This window comes from Eucyclogobius newberryi, unplaced genomic scaffold, assembly GCF_026437365.1.
Source record: "Eucyclogobius newberryi isolate DKJ021-1_F unplaced genomic scaffold, fEucNew1.0.hap1 SCAF_18, whole genome shotgun sequence".
NCBI classification, from domain to species: domain Eukaryota; kingdom Metazoa; phylum Chordata; class Actinopteri; order Gobiiformes; family Gobiidae; genus Eucyclogobius; species Eucyclogobius newberryi.
Window position 1 is genome coordinate 3,789,877 of NW_027315812.1, and position 22,972 is coordinate 3,812,848.

Consider the following 22,972-nt stretch of genomic DNA (forward strand, 5'->3'; position numbering starts at 1 on the left):
TCTATTTTTTCAAACTGAGTCCAGATGACTACAACTGAAGCTTTTTCTACTATTTAATCTATTGTTAAATATTGTTAAATATGTATTTGGAACTGAAAAATATTGTATTTGACTTTATAACAAACTAAACTTCAAGATTTAAAAAACCTTTTAAATGTACTAACTAACATTTCCACGTCTGTGTAGTCCTCTGTAGTCCTCTGTAGTCCTCTGTAGTCCTCTGTAGTCCTCTGTAGTCCTCTGTAGTCCTCTGTAGTCCTCTGTAGTCCGTAGTCCTCTGTAGTCCTCTGTAGTCCTCTGTAGTCCTCTGTAGTTCTCTGTAGTTCTCTGTAGTCCTCTGTAGTCCTCTGTAGTCCTCTGTAGTCCTCTGTAGTCCTCTGTAGTTCTCTGTAGTCCTCTGTAGTTCCCTGTAGTTCCCTGTAGTTCTCTGTAGTCCTCTGTAGTCCTCTGTAGTCCTCTGTAGTTCTCTGTAGTTCTCTGTAGTCCTCTGTAGTCCTCTGTAGTCCTCTGTAGTCCTCTGTAGTCCTCTGTAGTTCTCTGTAGTCCTCTGTAGTTCCCTGTAGTTCCCTGTAGTTCTCTGTAGTCCTCTGTAGTCCTCTGTAGTTCCCTGTAGTTCCCTGTAGTTCTCTGTAGTCCTCTGTAGTTCCCTGTAGTTCTCTGTAGTCCTCTGTAGTTCCCTGTAGTTCCCTGTAGTTCTCTGTAGTCCTCTGTAGTCCTCTGTAGTTCCCTGTAGTTCTCTGTAGTCCTCTGTAGTTCCCTGTAGTTCCCTGTAGTTCTCTGTAGTCCTCTGTAGTTCCCTGTAGTTCTCTGTAGTTCTCTGTAGTTCTCTGTAGTCCTCTGTAGTCCTCTGTAGTTCCCTGTAGTTCTCTGTAGTTCTCTGTAGTTCCCTGTAGTTCTCTGTAGTCCTCTGTAGTTCCCTGTAGTTCTCTGTAGTTCTCTGTAGTCCTCTGTAGTTCCCTGTAGTTCTCTGTAGTCCTCTGTAGTCCTCTGTAGTTCCCTGTAGTTCTCTGTAGTTCTCTGTAGTTCTCTGTAGTTCCCTGTAGTTCTCTGTAGTTCTCTGTAGTCCTCTGTAGTTCCCTGTAGTTCTCTGTAGTTCTCTGTAGTTCTCTGTTCACCTGAACTGACTCAGCACTAAATACAAACACACGTGGAGCGTTTAAGGAGGTTAAGTTTGAGCCACTGTTTCCATCAAACCAAACTCTTTTGTCGAAGCGTGGGCCAAATGTTATGTACAAAATACAAAATATAATAAATAGCTTTCTTACACCGTAATAGTTGTGAGACTGTTGCACAAATGTGCAGCAGGTGAAAGACTGAGTCCATGTTCAGCAGCAGCAGGAACAGGAACATGGACTTTTGATGTGATTTCTGATGTGAAATGTTCATATCACAGACATGTTTCTGCTCAAACTCAATATGAACTCAATATTTTCATAGTTTAAGTTGATCTTAGTGACAAATGATTCATGTAGTGACTCAAATGAGGTCATTGTGTTTGTGTTCAGTCACATTAGTGTGTCACAGTCATGTTCAGACTTTATTACACTCTGACCTGTGTTTTTACCTGTGGCTCCTGATCTGTCCAGGTTTGTAGAGGATGTTTTCCTCACAGCATCATCACAGAAGTTCTTGTTGTTAGCTCCACTTTTAGCACAACTCTAACATCCACAAAACAGTCTTTCTTTCTTCCACGTGTTTCCTAAAGCCACACGTCTCTTTCCTCCTCAGCGTAAGTGCTGTAAAGTGCTGTAAAGTGCTGTAAACACGTGTCTCTCAGCACTTCTCCCTCCGCAGTACACCCGGCAGTGAAGAGCTGCGCGGGGAGGGGCGGCCACCAGCGGCATTGTGGGACGTGTAGTTTTAGCGCTAACAACGGTTACGGATGTAACTACGGTTCTATGAACGAAAATAAATAAATGTATATATATTTTTTCAACATTAATTCAGATTGTTCGGCGGGCCGGATTAAAACGTTTGGCAGGCCGGATCCGGCTTTACATACACATGTACACACGTTACACACAGGTTACACACACTTTACATACACATGTACACACGTTACACACAGGTTACACACACTTTACATACACATGTACACACGTTACACACAGGTTACACACACTTTACATACACATGTACACACGTTACACACAGGTTACACACACTTTACATACACATGTACACACAGGTTACACACAGGTTACACATACTTTACATACACATGTACACACGTTACACACAGGTTACACACACTTTACATACACATGTACACACGTTACACACAGGTTACATACACATGTACACACAGGTTACACACACTTTACATACACATGTACACACGTTACACACAGGTTACACACACTTTACATACACATGTACACACGTTACACACAGGTTACACACACTTTACATACACATGTACACACGTTACACACAGGTTACATACACATGTACACACAGGTTACACACACTTTATATACACATGTACACACGTTACACACACTTTACATACACATGTGCACAGGTTACACACAGGTTACACACACTTTACATACACATGTACACACGTTACACACACTTTACATCCACATGTACACACGTTACACACAGGTTACACACACTTTACATACACATGTACACACGTTACACACAGGTTACACACACTTTACATACACATGTACACACGTTACACACACTTTACATCCACATGTACACACGTTACACACAGGTTACACACACTTTACATACACATGTACACACGTTACACACAGGTTACACACACTTTACATACACATGTACACACGTTACACACAGGTTACACACATTTTACATACACATGTACACACGTTACACACAGGTTATACACACTTTACATACACATGTACACACGTTACACACAGGTTACACACACTTTAAATACACATGTACACACGTTACATACACATGTACACACGTTACACACACTTTACATACACATGTACACACACGTTACACACACCTTACACACACGTTACACACACCTTACACACACTTTACATACACTTACACACACGTTACACACACGTTACACACACGTTACACACACTTTAGAGTCTGCTTGTCGTCACTTTTCTGTAACTCCTCTTCCCTTTGTCCAGGTGTGTGCGTTCTGTCGCCAGTTGGGGGCGTCGCTGCGCTGTCGTGAGGTGAGCTGTGGGCGGAGTTACCACTTCCCGTGTGCCGCCGCTGCATCAACCAATCAGGAGTGGAGTCAGAAGGTCACATGGTGCTCCAGACACGCCCACAAACGTAAGACTTACAAATATATTGTGATATTTCTGTTCTGGGTCTGCAACTAACCATGAGTTCTACAGTACGAGGACAGTACAGTGGACGTGGAGGGGGGGGCTTGGACGTGGAAGGGGGGGCTCGGACGTGGGGGGTGCTCGGACGTGGGGGGGGGGGCTCGGATGTGGTAGTATTGTAAATACTTGAGTTGTGATATTTGTACTTTTGTGTCCTCAGTCCCAGTGCAGTGTGTGTCGTGTTCTCGGGGCGCAGACGTCGGCAGTGTCTGCGGGGGTTTGTTGATGTGCTGTTGCTGTGGAGACCATTACCACGGTAACTGCCTGGACCCGCCCCTCCTGCCCTCGCCCCTGAGCCGTGCCGGGTGGCAGTGCGCTCGGTGCCGCGTCTGCCGCGCCTGTGGGTGAGTCGAGCTCTGGAGCCTCACACACCGAGTGACCTACATCAGAATAATCGCACTAACACAGTGGTCCAGCCAACCATATGTGGTTGTCTAGAATCGCCATGGTAACCGCTGATAACCAACTCACTGTTGGGCTGATATGTAGGGCCAAAGTATAATTATAATTTGGTTCAGACTCATTCACAGTTTTACCACGTACTGTTTCACTGTGTTCAAATAAAGCTGTTTGTAGGCTCTTTAGTGTTAAACCCACTGTGTGGTTCAAACCAACTTTTGAGTCCTATACGTTTGATATTGCATGTTAAGGTTGGTCACTTGTGGTCACTCGTGTGTTGTCAGGTTGCGTGAGGAGGGCAGTCGGCTGCTGGTCTGTGAGCGCTGTGATAAGGTTTACCATCCACACTGCCTCAGCCCTCTGCTCCTGGATCCTCCCTCTAACGGCTGGAGCTGCAAGGTCAGAGCCCCATGTTCATGAGGAGGGCGTATTGGAGGATGGGGAGGGGGCGTATTGGAGCATGGGGAGGGGGCGTATTGGAGGATGGGGAGGGCGTATTGGAGGATGGGGAGGGCGTATTGGAGGATGGGGAGGGCGTATTGGAGGATGGGGAGGGCGTATTGGAGGATGGGGAGGGCGTATTGGAGGATGGGGAGGGCGTATTGGAGGATGGGGAGGGCGTATTGGAGGATGGGGAGGGCGCCCTGTATTGGAGGATGGGGAGGGCGCCCTGTATTGGAGGATGGGGAGGGTGCCCTGTATTGGAGGATGGGGAGGGCGTATTGGAGGATGGGGAGGGCGTATTGGAGGATGGGGAGGGCGTATTGGAGGATGGGGAGGGCGTATTGGAGGATGGGGAGGGCGTATTGGAGGATGGGGAGGGCGTATTGGAGGATGGGGAGGGCGTATTGGAGGATGGGGAGGGCGTATTGGAGGATGGGGAGGGCGCCCTGTATTGGAGGATGGGGAGGGCGTATTGGAGGATGGGGAGGGCGCCCTGTATTGGAGGATGGGGAGGGCGCCCTGTATTGGAGGATGGGGAGGGCGTATTGGAGGATGGGGAGGGCGCCCCGTATTGGAGGATGGGGAGGGCGCCCTGTATTGGAGGATGGGGAGGGCGCCCTGTATTGGAGGATGGGGAGGGCGTATTGGAGGATGGGGAGGGCGTATTGGAGGATGGGGAGGGCGTATTGGAGGATGGGGAGGGCGTATTGGAGGATGGGGAGGGCGCCCCGTATTGGAGGATGGGGAGGGCGCCCCGTATTGGAGGATGGGGAGGGCGTATTGGAGGATGGGGAGGGCGTATTGGAGGATGGGGAGGGCGCCCTGTATTGGAGGATGGGGAGGGCGTATTGGAGGATGGGGAGGGCGCCCTGTATTGGAGGATGGGGAGGGCGTATTGGAGGATGGTAGGGCATCTGTGTTCCTGCTACTGAAGTTCTCTGTCCTCACGGTCCTTTCCAGAGCTGCCGTGTGTGTGGACGCTGTGGTGTGAGGTCATCGGGAGCGTGGGCCAATCACCCATCTCTGTGCGAGTCATGTGACCCAGCCCAGCCCTGTATTCTGTGTGGAGACGCCCCCAACCTCTACTCCCCACAGGACCATGTGACCTGTATCAGCTGCTTTAGGTACTAAGTGTTTAAACAAGGCTACACACAGTTTTTGAAAAGTTAAACACACAAAACAATATTTATACTGAAAACCATAAAGTAATCGACCGCATGTAAACATCGTCGTAGTTACCACCGTAAATATCCAAGGCATCTAAACGCTTGACTTTCCTGTCTGTTGCAGGAGTGTCCATACAGAGTGCATCGTTCAGGCTGGAGAGGCGAGATTGGGGGCTGAAGCTTACACATGCGCCACATGCAGGCCACGGGCGGAACTGCTTGTGCCTACCACCCCCCACCTCAGCCCGCCCGCCGTGCCCACAGCAACGACCCCCCCAGTATTAGCAGAAGAAGAAGAAAAAGCAGCAGCTCCGCCCATTTCACCGCCATCGCATCACGTACAACCTCCTCCAAGTCCAAAAGTCCACAGTCCGCCTCAAGCGATCCCCTCGGAGTCCCCGGAAAGTCCGGACAATTTGGACACGCAATCGCTTTCTCCATCGACGCTCCTCTTCCAGTCGCTAACGCAGCCGCCAGAGCGTCCTCCAAGCCCCTGCCAACACGCAACAAGTCCAGTACCATGTAAATCAGACCCTTCGGAAATTTGTCGACCTACACCAGATTCTTTGGAAATACAAGAAATGCCGTCTCCACATCCTCCACTGCTGGAAGAAGTAAATTTACAAGTCGAGCTTTCGAAGGGTCGTGAAACTGGTTCACCGTCCTCGCTATTGAATTCTGTAGAAGGCAAACATGATCCAGAATCGCTAAATCTACAAGAGCAGCTTACGATATCAGAATCTCCGAGTCCAAGAGAAAGCTGTTCGAGAAATGATGAAGAATCCACAGCAATGCATCCACGTAGTCCTCAGTTATCACCTCAACCATGTCAAGTTTCGGAAAACTCTGAGCCATTCCAACCTGAGCCCATGGAAGTTGAGCAAGACGTTTCCGACTCTAACCCTCGTAGTCCACCGCCTGCAGCAGAACGTCAGCAACGTCTGGAGCAATCAGAGTTCAAGCCAACGGAAGAGCAGCAATCTCCTCCACCAAGCCTCGAGATATCTGAGGAAAACCCTAAAAGTCCAGACTCTGAAGTGCAGGAAGTTCATCTGGAAGCCAACATAGTAAAGCATTCACCTACTCCGATTGCCGAAGATACAAAAGTTGCTGCAAGCCCTATATCATCTCCAAAAGACTCCCACCATGAAGAACCATCAGAACTAGATTCCACAAAACTACAAGAAAGCCATACGCAAGCTTACCTCGATGAAACGGATCGACGAAAGGTAGATCAAGATTCAGGTGAAGAAATGGAAGAAGAAATTACACAACAAAGTCCAACCACAGTGGAGCAAAACATTCCTTCACGTTTGAGTTCTGTCGAGGAAGAGGAGAAAATGGAGGTTGACGATACGCAAAGCTCATTTCAGGACGAATCAGCGGAAACTCTAATCCAGGGCAATCCCAAATTTCCAACTGAACCTCCGAGTCCTCAGTCCAGAAGTTCTTTGGAAATTTGCCTACAATCTGATGAAAACCCAGCTTCGCCACCCACTTCTCAAGTCGAAACATCAGAACCACAAATTGCAAACAGTCCATCGAGCCCTCCCCGAAGTCCTGTTGAAGTTGATGCAGCTCTTCCATCGACACTGGAAACATCGCTAAGCCGTGATCGTGAATCGCCCGAGACTAAACAGGACATTTGTACACTGGACAAGGACCTCTCTGCTGCCCCCCGGTGGTCCAAATCATCGAGCCATGCTTCGTCCCGCTCAGTGCCATGCAGCCCCTCCCGCAACGTCGCCAAACCATCGCAATGTAGTTTATCGCAACCCGCTAGTCCAAAACAAGTAAATCTAACGCAAACAATCAAGCCTTTCGAGCTCATTTTACCAGATTTCAAAGTGGGCGTCGATCAAGGCGATGAGGACTGCGCTGCTTCCGCAAAGTTGTCGCCAAGTCCCGATTTGGAAAGCCAAACACTGGAAAAATTGCCTTCTAGCCCAAGCATGGTGGACCTATCTGAAATGCCTAACCAGGAACTCGAAGAACCGCCAGATCAAAGTAGCGCCAGTCCTGCACCGCAAAGCCTTAGCACTTCAGCAAAACACAGTAGCCTAACTCGATCACCTTGTGCTGATCAAACTGGAGATGCAACGCAACCTCCGAGCCCTGTTCAAAGCCTAAAAGACACTGAAATGCAGTCGGGCGTTGCTATTGCTGAAGCTTCCCCCACTTCCCCACAGCAAGAGGAAATGGAAGTAGATGTTGACCATCCACAAAAAGGAGCTAGCCCCTCTCATCGCAGTCCAATCCATTCAGAAACACTCAATTTAGCAGAGTCTTCGGACACAATTCAGGCACAAAGCTCTTTACAAGTCCACACTAGCCCAGTGCCAACACCAGCTAGCTTTAGTCCTCCACACTGTAAATCGCCAGAGGTTAGCCCCAACGGCGTTTCTCAAAGTGCAGCTGAAACGGTCCATAGTCTGCCATGGTCTAGTCCTGCTGGTCTCGCTAGTCCTGTTAGCACCCAAAGAAGCCGCTCGTTTGACGGTAGCCCCGCACATGCTACTGAACCTCTCTCCCCTCACCTGGGTGACAATAGCTCCGTACAAAAACCTGATCAGGCTGGTGCTGAGACTGACGCTATTCTGAGCCTTAATCAAGACATGCCAAGAAGTCCTGTTTCTCCTTGTAACGACGAGGTTTCTGCGTCTGAAATTCCTGAAACTGAAGCCGAGGAAACAAGTCTTGCGTTATCTCCCAAGTCGCTTCCAGACGTGTTAGCGGTTAGCCCTATTAGCCCCGCTGACACCTATAGCCCGCACCTTTGCCCTCAAAGATCTGCAAGCCCCGTCTCTTCAAATCTGTCATCTGCAAATCTGTCTCCTAGTCCTGTATCTCGTCAGGTTAGTCCACAATCTTCCAGCCCTGCTCAAGACAAAACGGCGACACCGAGCTCTAACAAACTCCCCTCTAGTCCAAAACCTGAAATCCCTGTTGCTTCAAGCCCTCGTGAGAATGTTTCTGTTGATGACTGTAAAGTTAGTCCAATCTCAAGTGCAGTTTCCTCCCCTAAACATGAACCAAGCCCTCCACAAAGTCCACAGCCATCTGAGATCACTCCCGCCCCATCGCCTTCCCGAGCTGAAGCTACCTCTGCTGCTGCAAGCCCGGTTCACTCACAGGTTAGCACGGCGGTTAGCACGGCGGTTAGCACGGCGGTTAGCACGGCGGTAAAGAAGGCGGTTAGCACGGAGGTTAGCACGGAGGTTAGCACGGAGGTTAACACGGAGGTTAACACGGAGGTTAGCACGGAGGTTAGCACGGAGGTTAGCACGGAGGTTAGCACGGAGGTTAGCACGGAGGTTAGCACGGAGGTTAGCACGGAGGTTAGCACGGTGGTTAGCACCCCTAACCCTGTTTGTAAGACTGAAGTGAACACAGTGGGGGATGGACTTCCTTTCGGTGAGGAGCCAGTTCCTGTTTCTCAATCTGAAACTCTCCAAAAAGAGATGGAGGAAATGGAACCGGAGGCTGCGTCCACTTCTGGTGAGTTCACTCAAACGGCAAGGCTGTCAAAAGTAGGGATGCACCAATATATTGACCCCCGATTTGGTATCATGCACTTCTTATTTTAGAAAATAATTCTTAAATGGAATGACTTTAAAGCAATATTTCATGGATCAATAACCCAAAAATAAAAATATTGACGTAATATTGCTGCATCCTTACAGTTTAATTTTATTTTGAGTACATTTTCCTTACCTAATTTTTATATTGCGGATTTATGTATTTTATAATTGCCCTTTCAGATCTTCTGGTGGTGGAAGAGCCTGAGGAGATGGAGGTGGAGGAGCAGAATCAAGAAGAGCCAATGGAGATGGAGATTTTAACCCAGCATCCTGAAGCTGTTGACGAGAATGAGAGGCTTAACGAGAAGCTTTCAGAAAGAACGGGAGGAGACGAGGAGCTTTCAGAAAGAACGGGAGGAGACGAGGAGCTTTCAGAAAGAACGGGAGGAGACGAGGAGCTTTCAGAAAGAACGAGAGGAGACGAGGAGCTTTCAGAAAGAACGGGAGGAGAGGAGGAGCTTTCAGAAAGAACGGGAGGAGAGGAGGAGCTTTCAGAAAGAACGGGAGGAGACGAGGAGCTTTCAGAAAGAACGAGAGGAGACGAGGAGCTTTCAGAAAGAACGAGAGGAGACGAGGAGCTTTCAGAAAGAACGGGAGGAGAGGAGGAGCTTTCAGAAAGAACGGGAGGAGACGAGGAGCTTTCAGAAAGAACGGGAGGAGAGGAGGAGCTTTCAGAAAAAACGGGAGAAGACGAGGAGCTTTCAGAAAGAACGGGAGGAGACGAGGAGCTTTCAGAAAGAACGGGAGGAGACGAGGAGCTTTCAGAAAGAACGGGAGGAGACGAGGAGCTTTCAGAAAGAACGGGAGGAGACGAGGAGCTTTCAGAAAGAACGGGAGGAGACGAGGAGCTTTCAGAAAGAACGGGAGGAGACGAGGAGCTTTCAGAAAGAACGGGAGGAGACGAGGAGCTTTCTGAAAGGACGGGAGGAGACGAGGAGCTTTCTGAAAGGACGGGAGGAGACGAGGAGCTTTCAGAAAGGACGGGAGGAGACAGGGAGCTTTCTGAAAGAACGGGAGGAGACGAGGAGCTTTCTGAAAGAACGGGAGGAGACGAGGAGCTTTCTGAAAGAACGGGAGGAGACGAGGAGCTTTCTGAAAGGACGGGAGGAGACGAGGAGCTTTCAGAAAGAACGGGAGGAGACGAGGAGCTTTCAGAAAGAACGGGAGGAGACGAGGAGCTTTCAGAAAGAACGGGAGGAGACGAGGAGCTTTCTGAAAGGACGGGAGGAGACGAGGAGCTTTCAGAAAGAACGGGAGGAGACGAGGAGCTTTCTGAAAGGACGGGAGGAGACGAGGAGCTTTCTGAAAGGACGGGAGGAGACGAGGAGCTTTCAGAAAGGACGGGAGGAGACAGGGAGCTTTCTGAAAGAACGGGAGGAGACGAGGAGCTTTCTGAAAGGACGGGAGGAGACGAGGAGCTTTCTGAAAGGACGGGAGGAGACGAGGAGCTTTCAGAAAGGACGGGAGGAGACAGGGAGCTTTCTGAAAGAACGGGAGGAGACGAGGAGCTTTCTGAAAGAACGGGAGGAGACGAGGAGCTTTCAGAAAAGATGGATTTGAGCGGAAACGAGGAGCCTTCTGAAAGGACAAAGGAGACTGTGGACTACCTAGAGAAGGCAGGTGAAGCAGAAGAGATGGTAGACAACCAAAGGACTGAGAGAATACAGGAGCGTAGTCTGCTCGGGATGGAGGAAAGCAGAGACGAGGAACCTTCTGAAAGCATAGAAGTCCTACAGAGAGCAGAGGAGAGGGTTGAAGACCTTCTAAAGATGGAGGGAACACACCAAGAGCCTTCTGAAAGCATAGAAGTTCTACAGAGTGCAGAAGAAGCAGATGAGAGGGTAGAATACCTTCTAAAGACGGAGGGAACACACCAGGAGCCTTTTGAAAGCATAGAAGACCTACAGAGACCAGATGAAGCAGAGGAGAAGGTCGAAGACCTTCTAAATACAGAAAGAACACACCAGGAGCCTTCTGAAAGCTGGGAAGAGCGGGAGGAACATGAGGTTCTTCAGCAGGTAGAGGAAACTGAGGAAAAGATGGAGGAGGAGCAGTCTGTGATGGACAATCTACAGAGGACAGAAGATCTAGAAGAACCAGGTCTAGAAATGATGGATGTACAAGAGGAATCTTCTGCCAGAGCGGAGGAAGAGGATGGACGGAGGACAGAGAAGAGCAGCCTGGAAGAGGAAGAGGAGGAGGAGACTGGTCCAAGTGATGGGCCAACACAAGAACATGATGCGCCTCCCGCAAAAGCCCCTCAGGTCTCTGCCTCGTCTCCCTCCGGAGCTGAACCCGCCCATCACCAAACGCCACATATCGACCACGACCAGAGCGAGGCGATGGAAATCCAAGAACCCGCCAATCATGATGTGATGCCGCCCGATCAGAATGTCTTCAGTGAAGGGTTTAAAGACGGGTTTAGAGATGGTGATTCGGGACTGAGCACTCGGGAAGAAGAGCTTTTAAAAGACTCCGAGATAGACGACAATTCCTGCTCGTCGATGTTGGACACCGACCAATCGCGGAGCTCGTTCGGCAACGTGGCGGCCGAGAGCGTCAAAGACGACCAATCGGAAGCTTCGGAGGAGCACGGGCGAGTTTCAAATTCTGTCAACGGAAAAGAGGAAGAAACGGTGCTGAGAATGGATGAAAGAACTGAGCAGAGCGACGGAGGGGAATCGGATGAAGAGTTTGAGATCGTTCAAAAGGAAGATGTCCTTAAAATTCGAGAAGAAATTTTGCAACAAGAAAACAAAGTTGTGTCGTCCAAAAGAGAAGAGAGAATACAAAATATGGCTTTGGAAGAACGGAAAGAACCCGACCAAACGAAGGATACGGTCGCACAAAAGCGGGAACTGTTCGAACAACAGAAAAACGAGATCTCGATTGAGGAAACGTGGCCTAAAATGGCAACGGAGGAAGACGAGCTTGAAGAGCGTGAAGAAGCAGCAGAGCCTTTAGAACGTTCGCTTGAGCCGAGCAAAACTGAACTCAAAACACTCGACTCGTTTGCCACAGAAACGACCAGGCTCATGTCGGACGAAGAAGAGCCTAAAGACAAAAGTCCAAGGAATGGCGTTCAATCAGTCGCCGCTTTGGAAGAGGAGCAGGAAGAGGCGGAGCTCACTCGACAGCAAGACAAAACGCTGGAAGAAACGGTGGAAACGGTCGAAGAGGAGCTCGACGAGAAGACAAGGACTGAAGAGGCCGTCGTACTCGCGGAGGAGTCGGACGAGTCTCGGGAAAAGGCCGAGGCGACGGTCGACCAATCGGAGGCGGAGGAAAGCGAGGAGGGGGACAAAATGGCGGACGGGGGGAAAACGCCGTCGAGGGCAGAGTTTCCTGCCGCCGACGAGGACGAGATCGGGTCGATGTGCGAAGACTATCGGGACAAAGAGGAGCTGGACTCGGACCTGGACGACGCCGTGAGCCCCGTGCTGGACCTGGACCCGAGCTTAGACATGGAGGTGATGGCGCTGATGTCGACTGCGTCTCCTCCCCCGTCGCTGCTCGCCCTGTCGTCGCCGAGCCCCCCGCTGGCGCTCCCTCGGCGGGGCAAAGGCCGCTCGGCGCTGCGCTCCATCCACTCCGGCTGCAGAGCGGGAGACGACCTCACGGCGAGGCTCCGGCAGTCGCCGTTTTCCACCGAGGCCTCGCCGGAAAACTCGCCGGCCCGACTCGCCATGGTTTCATCCCCGCTGTCGCCCATGACTCCGCCCTTCAGAGCATCGCCCTCCAATAGAGAGACGCCGCCGCTGTCCATGGTGAGTTTGTTTGATTTCTGTTTGAGTATTTTCAACAGAATAATCAGTTTATAATTGTACTTCCTGGTTGGACGTGAGCACAAATATGACATGGGTAGAGTCCACAGCTGTTACATAGCAACCAGACTGTAAACAAGAGCCAAACTCCACATAAACGACACAACAGTTCTGATCTGACACACAATAACACCATAAAACACCTTTATTTAGTCCAACCATATGTCGCACACTGATGACATCACAGAGGGACTCGGCTCCACTTAAAGTTTATTTTATTATTAGTTAGTTATTTTTCAAACAGCCAATTCACAGATTTAAAACTTTGATAAATATTTAGCACAGATGCCCTCCCACCTACAGGTCAGACGACTCATTAAAATAAAAAGCAGTTGAGATAAATATATTTTAAATTTTGCTAAAAAGTTATAAAAATGTTTTCACAGAATGGCTCGTTTTTTAGGTTTATTGTTTCACTTCCTGTTTGTAATTGATGACATCACACTAGGAAATTACCCAGCAACCACCGGGCCAAAACTCCTAACGTCACTTTTTTATTTGACAAATGAAAATGAGTTGAAAATATGAGGTAAAAATGTTGCATAAACTTGAGTGTCCCTGATGTGATGTCACTTCCTGTTTCTGGACCGGTGTCAAACTATCATTTATATGTGCGACACGTATAAAAGCACCAAATAAAGTCAGAATGTGCAAATCGTACGTCGCTTTAAGATGTAGAATCACCTTCAATGACAGACTCCGCCTCCACAGCCTCAGATCCCTCCCACCGTGATCCCCTTCACTCCCAAAATCGGAATGGGGAAGCCGGCCATCACCAAGAGGAAGTTCTCCCCGGGACGAGCCCGAGCCCGACAGGTACGGCCTCGGGAAACACGTGTGACCTTTTCTGCCATTTTGGGGGCGTCGGCGTCACGTTTCGTTGCGTTTTCTCCCCTCAGTGTTCGTGGTGGAGCAGCCGCCGAGCCGTCAGCCCCGCCTCCTCGTCCCAGGACTCCAACGACGGGTGGGACAGTCCCAAAGCCCGCTCGCAGGACTCTCCTCTGTGGGGCATGAAGACGGTAAGAGCGGTCCTCCTCGTTTGTGATAAACTAAAGCATGAACCACGCCCGAACATGGACCCCGTGGCATCACACTGTGCGTAACCCCTCGTAACCCCTCGTGGTCGTCTCGTTGCGGTTTTAGGGCCGAGGCTCTGGGTTCCCGGGCCGCAGGAGGTCCAGAGGCGGAGGCATCGGGTCCAGAGGAGGACGTGGGCGGAGCCGACTCAAGACGCAGGACTGCGTGGGCGTGTCCCCCGGGGTGAGTGTGGAACATGTGACATCAACTGTTTGTGTTGTGGTTTTAACGCTCTTTGAATCACTAATTGTCCTCTACAAATGAACTAAATATACATGCAGTCGTAGCACAGGGATACTAAAGGGTATAAAGGGATGCTAAAGGGTATAAAGGGATGCTAAAGGGTAAGGGATGCTAAAGGGTATAAAGGGATGCTAAAGGATGCTAAATGGTATAAAGGGATGCTAAAGGGTATAAAACATGTTGTTGTGTGGTTCCTCACGTGTTGTTGTTGTGTGGTTCCTCACGTGTTGTTGTTGTGTGGTTCCTCACGTGTTGTTGTTGTTGTGTGGTTCCTCACATGGTGTTGTGGTTCCTCAGGGCGGATACATGGAGTCGTTCCAAATGCGAGACGACGAGGAGAACTCCATGCACAACACCGTGGTCATGTTCTCCACCTCCGACCACTTCACGCTCAAACAGGTGAAATTGGGCGACCAAAGACACCGTTTGAACACGCCCTCTTGTGCTAAATCCTCCCCCCTCTGCAGGACATGTGCGTGGTGTGCGGTAGCTTCGGACAGGGCGAGGAAGGGCGACTCTTGGCCTGCGCCCAGTGTGGACAGTGCTACCACCCGTACTGTGTCAACGTCAAGGTCTGTGGGCATCAACCACTTCACTACTGACCAGTGTGGCTCAGAGGGTTAGAGGCATCACTACTGACCAGTGTGGCTCAGAGGGTTAGAGGCATCACTACTGACCAGTGTGGCTCAGAGGGTTAGAGGCATCACTACTGACCAGTGTGGCTCAGAGGGTTAGAGGCATCACTACTGACCAGTGTGGCTCAGAGGGTTAGAGGCATCACTACTGACCAGTGTGGCTCAGAGGGTTAGAGGCATCACTACTGACCAGTGTGGCTCAGAGGGTTAGAGGCATCACTACTGACCAGTGTGGCTCAGAGGGTTAGAGGCATCACTACTGACCAGTGTGGCTCAGAGGGTTAGAGGCATCACTACTGACCAGTGTGGCTCAGAGGGTTAGAGGCATCACTACTGACCAGTGTGGCTCAGAGGGTTAGAGGCATCACTACTGACCAGTGTGGCTCAGTGGGTTAGAGGCATCACTACTGACCAGTGTGGCTCAGTGGGTTAGAGGCATCACTACTGACCAGTGTGGCTCAGTGGGTTAGAGGCATCACTACTGACCAGTGTGGCTCAGTGGGTTAGAGGCAGGCTAAAGCTAATGCTCACAGTCTGTACCGGAGCTGGCGTTCAGGCCTCTAAACTTCATGTTTGTGTTTCTCTGTGTTATTGTTTTCACCGTAGGAGTCGTAAAGCGCTGAAAGTGACCTCTCTTCTCGTCCCTCAGATTACCCGTGTGATCCTGACCAAAGGGTGGCGCTGTCTGGAGTGCACGGTGTGTGAGGCGTGTGGCGAGGCGAGCGATCCCGGGCGACTGCTGCTGTGTGACGACTGTGACATCAGCTACCACACGTACTGCCTGGACCCGCCTCTGCACACGGTGCCCAAGGGAGCCTGGAAATGCAAATGGTGAGCCCCTGGTCCCGCCCCCCGAGCACCTGGCCCCGCCCCCCGAGAGTCCCCTGGCCCCGCCCCCCGAGAGTCCCCTGGCCCCGCCCCCCGAGAGTCCCCTGGCCCCGCCCCCCGAGAGTCCCCTGGCCCCGCCCCCCGAGAGTCCCCTGGTCCTGCCCCCGAGAGTCCCCTGGTCCTGCCCCCGAGAGTCCCCTGGTCCTGCCCCCGAGATTCCCCTGGTCCTGCCCCCGAGAGTCCCCTGGTCCTGCCCCCGAGAGTCCCCTGGTCCTGCCCCCGAGAGTCCCCTGGTCCTGCCCCCGAGAGTCCCCTGGTCCTGCCCCCGAGAGTCCCCTGGTCCTGCCCCCGAGAGTCCCCTGGTCCTGCCCCCGAGAGTCCCCTGGTCCTGCCCCCGAGAGTCCCCTGGTCCTGCCCCCGAGAGTCCCCTGGTCCTGCCCCCGAGAGTCCCCTGGTCCTGCCCCCGAGAGTCCCCTGGTCCCGCCCCCGAGAGTCCCCTGGTCCCGCCCCCGAGAGTCCCCTGGTCCCGCCCCCGAGAGTCCCCTGGTCCCGCCCCCGAGAGTCCCTGGTCCCGCCCCCGAGAGTCCCTGGTCCCGCCCCCGAGCACCTGGTCCCGCCCCCGAGCACCTGGTCCTGTTAAGGCGTGGTCAAACAGCACATGAATATGACCCCTCCTTTTGTCATCAGTAATTAACGTAAAGAGATTCCACCGATGCTCTGGTGCCACCTAGTGGTACAGCAAAGAATTGTAAATGAAAAACTAATGTCCACAACCTGCCTTTTACTCAGGGTGTGTGGTGTGTGTAGTCTTTTACTCAGTGTGTGTCCTTCTCAGGTGTGTGTGGTGTGTGTAGTCTTTTACTCAGTGTGTGTCCTCCTCAGGTGTGTGTGGTGTGTGTAGTCTTTTACTCAGTGTGTGTCCTCCTCAGGTGTGTGTGGTGTGTGTAGTCTTTTACTCAGTGTGTGTCCTCCTCAGGTGTGTGTGGTGTGTAGTCTTTTACTCACAGTGTGTGTCCTCCTCAGTTGTGTGTGGTGTGTAGTCTTTTACTCACAGTGTGTGTCCTCCTCAGTTGTGTGTGGTGTGTGTAGTCTTTTACTCACAGTGTGTGTCCTCCTCAGGTGTGTGTGGTGTGTGTAGTCTTTTACTCACAGTGTGTGTCCTCCTCAGGTGTGTGTGGTGTGTAGTCTTTTACTCACAGTGTGTGTCCTCCTCAGGTGTGTGTGGTGTGTGTAGTCTTTTACTCACAGTGTGTGTCCTCCTCAGGTGTGTGTGGTGTGTGTAGTCTTTTACTCACAGTGCGTGTCCTCCTCAGGTGTGTGTGGTGTGTAGTCTTTTACTCACAGTGTGTGTCCTCCTCAGGTGTGTGTGGTGTGTAGTCTTTTACTCACAGTGCGTGTCCTCCTCAGGTGTGTGTGGTGTGTAGTCTTTTACTCACAGTGTGTGTCCTCCTCAGGTGTGTGTGGTGTGTGTAGTCTTTTACTCACAGTGTGTGTCCTCCTCAGGTGTGTGTGGTGTGTAGTCTTTTACTCACAGTGTGTGTCCTCCTCAGGTGTGTGTGGTGTGTAGTCTTTTACTCACAGTGTGTGTCCTCCTCAGGTGTGTGTGGTGTGTGTAGTCTTTTACTCACAGTGTGTGTCCTCCTCAGGTGTGTGTGGTGTGTGTAGTCTTTTACTCACAGTGCGTGTCCTCCTCAGGTGTGTGTGGTGTGTGTAGTCTTTTACTCACAGTGTGTCCTCCTCAGTTGTGTGTGGTGTGTAGTCTTTTACTCACAGTGCGTGTCCTCCTCAGGTGTGTGTGGTGTGTAGTCTTTTACTCACAGTGTGTGTCCTCCTCAGGTGTGTGTGGTGTGTGTAGTCTTTTACTCACAGTGCGTGTCCTCCTCAGGTGTGTGTGGTGTGTAGTCTTTTACTCACAGTGTGTGTCCTCCTCAGGTGTGTGTGGTGTGTAGTCTTTTACTCACAGTGTGTGTCCTCCTCAGGTGTGTGGTGTGTGTAGTCTTTTACTCACAGTGTGTGTCCTCCTCAGGTGTGTGTGGTGTGTGTAGTCTTACTCACAGTGTGTGTCCTCCTCAGGTGTGTGTGGTGTGTGTAGTCTTTTACTCACAGTGTGTGTCCTCCTCAGTTGTGTGTGGTGTGTAGTCTTTTACTCACAGTGCGTGTCCTCCTCAGGTGTGTGTGGTGTGTAGTCTTTTACTCAGTGTGTGTCCTCCTCAGGTGTGTGTGGTGTGTAGTCTTTTACTCACAGTGTGTGTCCTCCTCAGGTGTGTGTGGTGTGTGTAGTCTTTTACTCACAGTGCGTGCCCTCCTCAGGTGTGTGTGGTGTGTGTAGTCTCTTTCTCACAGTGCGTGCCCTCCTCAGGTGTGTGTGGTGTGTGTAGTCTTTTACTCACAGTGTGTCCTCCTCAGTTGTGTGTGGTGTGTAGTCTTTTACTCACAGTGCGTGTCCTCCTCAGGTGTGTGGTGTGTGTAGTCTTTTACTCACAGTGTGTGTCCTCCTCAGGTGTGTGTGGTGTGTGTAGTCTTTTACTCACAGTGCGTGTCCTCCTCAGGTGTGTGTAGTCTTTTACTCACAGTGCGTGTCCTCCTCAGGTGTGTGTGGTGTGTAGTCTTACTCACAGTGCATGTCCTCCTCAGGTGTGTGTGGTGTGTAGTCTTTTACTCACAGTGTGTGTCCTCCTCAGGTGTGTGTGGTGTGTGTAGTCTTTTACTCACAGTGTGTGTCCTCCTCAGGTGTGTGTGGTGTGTGTAGTCTTTTACTCACAGTGTGTGTCCTCCTCAGGTGTGTGTGGTGTGTGTAGTCTTTTACTCACAGTGTGTGTCCTCCTCAGGTGTGTGTGGTGTGTGTAGTCTTTTACTCACAGTGTGTGTCCTCCTCAGGTGTGTGTGGTGTGTAGTCTTTTACTCACAGTGCGTGCCCTCCTCAGGTGTGTGTGGTGTGTAGTCTTTTACTCACAGTGCGTGTCCTCCTCAGGTGTGTGTAGTCTTTTACTCACAGTGCGTGTCCTCCTCAGGTGTGTGTAGTCTTTTACTCACAGTGCATGTCCTCCTCAGGTGTGTTGTCTTTTACTCGCAGTGTGTGTCCTCCTCAGGTGTGTGTGGTGTGTAGTCTTACTCACAGTGTGTGTCCTCCTCAGGTGTGTGTGGTGTGTAGTCTTTTACTCACAGTGCGTGCCCTCCTCAGGTGTGTGTGGTGTGTAGTCTTTTACTCACAGTGCGTGTCCTCCTCAGGTGTGTGTGGTGTGTAGTCTTTTACTCACAGTGCGTGTCCTCCTCAGGTGTGTGTGGTGTGTAGTCTTTTACTAACAGTGTGTGTCCTCCTCAGGTGTGTGTGGTGTGTAGTCTTTTACTCACAGTGCGTGTCCTCCTCAGGTGTGTGTGGTGTGTAGTCTTTTACTCACAGTGCGTGTCCTCCTCAGGTGTGTGTAGTCTTTTACTCACAGTGCATGTCCTCCTCAGGTGTGTTGTCTTTTACTCGCAGTGTGTGTCCTCCTCAGGTGTGTGTGGTGTGTAGTCTTTTACACAGTGTGTGTCCTCCGCAGGTGTGTGTAGTCTTTAACTCACTGTGTGTTTCCTCCTCAGGTGTGTGTGGTGTGTGCAGTGCGGCGCCACCTCCCCCGGGCTTCACTGTGATTGGATGAATAACTACAGTCTGTGTGGGCCGTGCTCCAGCCTGGGCCGCTGCCCCCTGTGTCAGCGCACGTACTCCCAGGACGAGCTCATCCTGCAGTGTCAGCAGTGCGACAGGTGAGGCCACGGGCGGGGCTCAATGTGGGGCTTAAGGCGGGGCTATGGCGGACAACATTTTTAAAACCGGGGGATCCCCTGCATCAGGACACGTAGCGAGAGCATCACAATCATTTAGCTGCTCGGCTACAGATATTACAGATATCACATATTGAGCCACAGCTCAAGTCCTCGTGTGAGAAACACCAGAGACATCGTCATTTTATCTGTTGAAAACCATAGTCTGAGATGCAAAACTACAGATTCTCAAGAGCCGGTTTAAAGGCTGAAAATGAGCTTCTGGACCCAGAATGCATTTCACCATCAAAGGAACCGTTCCAAAGGTTCCGAGGCAGAGCGGCCCCTGGGGACCATGTGCTTTAAGAGGTTCTTGTCTGTAGATGGGTCCATGCGGTGTGCCATGGCCTGATGTCTGAGGAGGAGGTGGAGTCCACGGCCGACGAAGGGTTCGACTGTTCACTCTGCAAGAACCACGGCAAAGGAACCTACGGTGAGTTTGAGGAACCTACGGCGAGTATGTGAGAGACGTACGGCGAGTGTGTGAGGAACCTGCGGCGAGTGTGTGAGGAACCTGCGGCGAGTGTGTGAGGAACCTGCGGCGAGTGTGTGAGGAACCTGCGGCGAGTGTGTGAGGAACCTGCGGCGAGTGTGTGAGGAACCTGCGGCGGCGGCGAGTGTGTGAGGAACCTGCGGCGGCGGCGAGTGTGTGAGGAACCTGCGGCGAGTGTGTGAGGAACCTGCGGCGAGTGTGTGAGGAACCTGCGGCGAGTGTGTGAGGAACCTGCGGCGAGTGTGTGAGGAACCTGCGGCGAGTGTGTGAGGAAACTGCGGCGAGTGTGTGAGGAACCTGTGTCGAGTGTGTGAGGAACCTGTGTGTGAGGAACCTGCGGCGAGTGTGTGAGGAACCTGCGGCGAGTGTGTGAGGAACCTGCGGCGAGTGTGTGAGGAACCTGCGGCGAGTGTGTGAGGAACCTGCGGCGGCGGCGAGTGTGTGAGGAACCTGCGGCGGCGGCGAGTGTGTGAGGAACCTGCGGCGAGTGTGTGAGGAACCTGCGGCGAGTGTGTGAGGAACCTGCGGCGAGTGTGTGAGGAACCTGCGGCGAGTGTGTGAGGAAACTGCGGCGAGTGTGTGAGGAACCTGTGTCGAGTGTGTGAGGAACCTGTGTGTGAGGAACCTGCGGCGAGTGTGTGAGGAACCTGCGGCGAGTGTGTGAGGAACCTGCGGCGAGTGTGTGAGGAACCTGCGGCGAGTGTGTGAGGAACCTGCGGCGAGTGTGTGAGGAACCTGCGGCGAGTGTGTGAGGAACCTGCGGCGAGTGTGTGAGGAACCTGCGGCGAGTGTGTGAGGAACCTGCGGCGAGTGTGTGAGGAACGTACGGCGAGTGTGTGAGGAACGTACGGCGAGTGTGTGAGGGGCCTATGGCGAGTGAGAATATGTGAAGAACCTAGGGCGATCGTGAGTGTGAGGAAGGCCCGCTCTCAAGGTTTGGGCGGGACATTCAGACCGTCTGTGTTTCTTGTGCTGCAGCTCGCTCAGAGAGCTTCGACTCACCGTACATGGCCCAGATCATCTCCAGGTTCAGAGAGCCAGGTCAGTGCTACCACTCGCCTACCACAACAACAACACTACACCACAACACTACACCACAACAACAACAACAACACTACACCACAACAACAACAACAACACTACACCACAACAACACTACACAACAACAACACTACACCACAACAACAACAACACTACACCACAACAACAACAACACTACACCACAACAACACTACACCACAACAACAACAACACTACACACAACTACACTACATACAACAACACTACACACCAACAACAACAACTCTACACCACAACAACTCTACACCACAACAACTCTACACCACAACAACTCTACACCACAACAACAACACTACACACAACACAACAACACAACACAACAACACTACACACAACACAACAACACTACACACAACAACAACAACACTACACCACAACACTACACCACAACAACAACAACACTACACCACAACAACAACAACAACACCACCACAACAACACTACACCACAACAACACTACACCACAACAACAACAACACTACACCACAACAACACTACACCACAACAACACTACACCACAACAACAACAACACTACACCACAACAACACTACACCACAACAACAACAACAACACTACACCACAACAACAACAACAACACTACACCACAACAACACTACACCACAACAACAACACTACACCACAACAACAACAACACTACACACAACTACACTACACACCAACAACAACTCTACACCACAACAACTCTACACCACAACAACAACACTACACACAACAACAACACTACACACAACAACAACACTACACACAACACAACAACACTACACACAACACAACAACACTACACACAACAACAACAACACTACACACAACAACAACAACAACACTACACACAACAACAACACTACACACAACACTACACACAACAACAACAACAACACACAACACTACAAACAACAACAACACTACACACAACAACAACAACACTACACACAACAACAACAACAACTCTACACACAACAACAACAACAACTCTACACACAACAACAACACTACACCACAACAACACTACACCACAACAACAACAACAACAACACTACACCACAACAACAACAACAACAACACTACACCACAACAACAACAACAACAACACTACACCACAACAACAACAACAACACTACACCACAACAACAACACTACACCACAACAACAACAACACTACACCACAACAACAACAACACTACACCACAACAACAACAACACTACACACCAACAACAACTCTACACCACAACAACAACACTACACACAACAACAACACTACACACAACACAACAACACTACACACAACAACAACAACACTACACACAACAACAACAACACTACACACAACAACAACAACAACACTACACACAACAACAACACTACACACAACAACAACACTACACACAACACTACACACAACAACAACACACAACACTACACACAACAACAACACACAACACTACACACAACAACAACAACACTACACACAACAACAACAACACTACACACAACAACAACAACAACTCTACACACAACAACAACACTACACACAACACTACACACAACAACAACACACAACACTACACACAACAACAACACTACACACAACAACAACAACACTACACACAACAACAACAACAACTCTACACACAACAACAACTCTACACACAACAACAACTCTGCACACAACACTACAGACAATAATGTTTGTCGTTTGTGTGAGAGTGTTGTGTTTGATCCCGTGTCAGAGCTGAAGACCTACACACAGGACGGCGTCTGTCTGACCGAGTCCGGCCTCTCTCACCTCCAGTCTCTGGTGGAGCCTCTGACCTCTCCACGTCGGTACCGCAGGTCAGTGGTCACTTCTTCCTCGGTCAAACCCTCCAGCACGGGCACCAGTCACAGGGCGGGGTTTATTGACATTCCCCACCCTCGTTTTCCTCCCTAAAGCCTTTTACGTTCTAAAACATGAGCAAAGGCCAAATAATGCAGAATCTGAGTCTGTGTGTTTCTACGGCGACTGCATGTTCCTGAAGCATGTGAATAAATGGTTTA

General features: G+C 50.7%; 1 protein-coding gene across 1 annotated transcript in view; it reads left to right on the plus strand.

Moving 5' to 3' along the window:
* Positions 1 to 22,972, plus strand: part of LOC140364296 (histone-lysine N-methyltransferase 2C-like) — a 102,499-nt gene that overhangs the window by 12,022 nt on the left and 67,505 nt on the right. Inside the window, exons 9-25 of the mRNA XM_072450390.1 lie at positions 3,138 to 3,288; positions 3,505 to 3,688; positions 4,028 to 4,142; positions 5,148 to 5,311; positions 5,478 to 8,851; positions 9,115 to 10,664; positions 10,836 to 12,701; positions 13,470 to 13,574; positions 13,658 to 13,777; positions 13,902 to 14,018; positions 14,376 to 14,477; positions 14,546 to 14,650; positions 15,363 to 15,544; positions 19,121 to 19,285; positions 19,666 to 19,775; positions 20,814 to 20,876; positions 22,666 to 22,768. Coding sequence (XP_072306491.1) covers positions 3,138 to 3,288; positions 3,505 to 3,688; positions 4,028 to 4,142; positions 5,148 to 5,311; positions 5,478 to 8,851; positions 9,115 to 10,664; positions 10,836 to 12,701; positions 13,470 to 13,574; positions 13,658 to 13,777; positions 13,902 to 14,018; positions 14,376 to 14,477; positions 14,546 to 14,650; positions 15,363 to 15,544; positions 19,121 to 19,285; positions 19,666 to 19,775; positions 20,814 to 20,876; positions 22,666 to 22,768 — 8,576 coding nt within the window. The remainder of the gene's footprint in view (positions 1 to 3,137; positions 3,289 to 3,504; positions 3,689 to 4,027; positions 4,143 to 5,147; positions 5,312 to 5,477; positions 8,852 to 9,114; positions 10,665 to 10,835; positions 12,702 to 13,469; positions 13,575 to 13,657; positions 13,778 to 13,901; positions 14,019 to 14,375; positions 14,478 to 14,545; positions 14,651 to 15,362; positions 15,545 to 19,120; positions 19,286 to 19,665; positions 19,776 to 20,813; positions 20,877 to 22,665; positions 22,769 to 22,972) is intronic.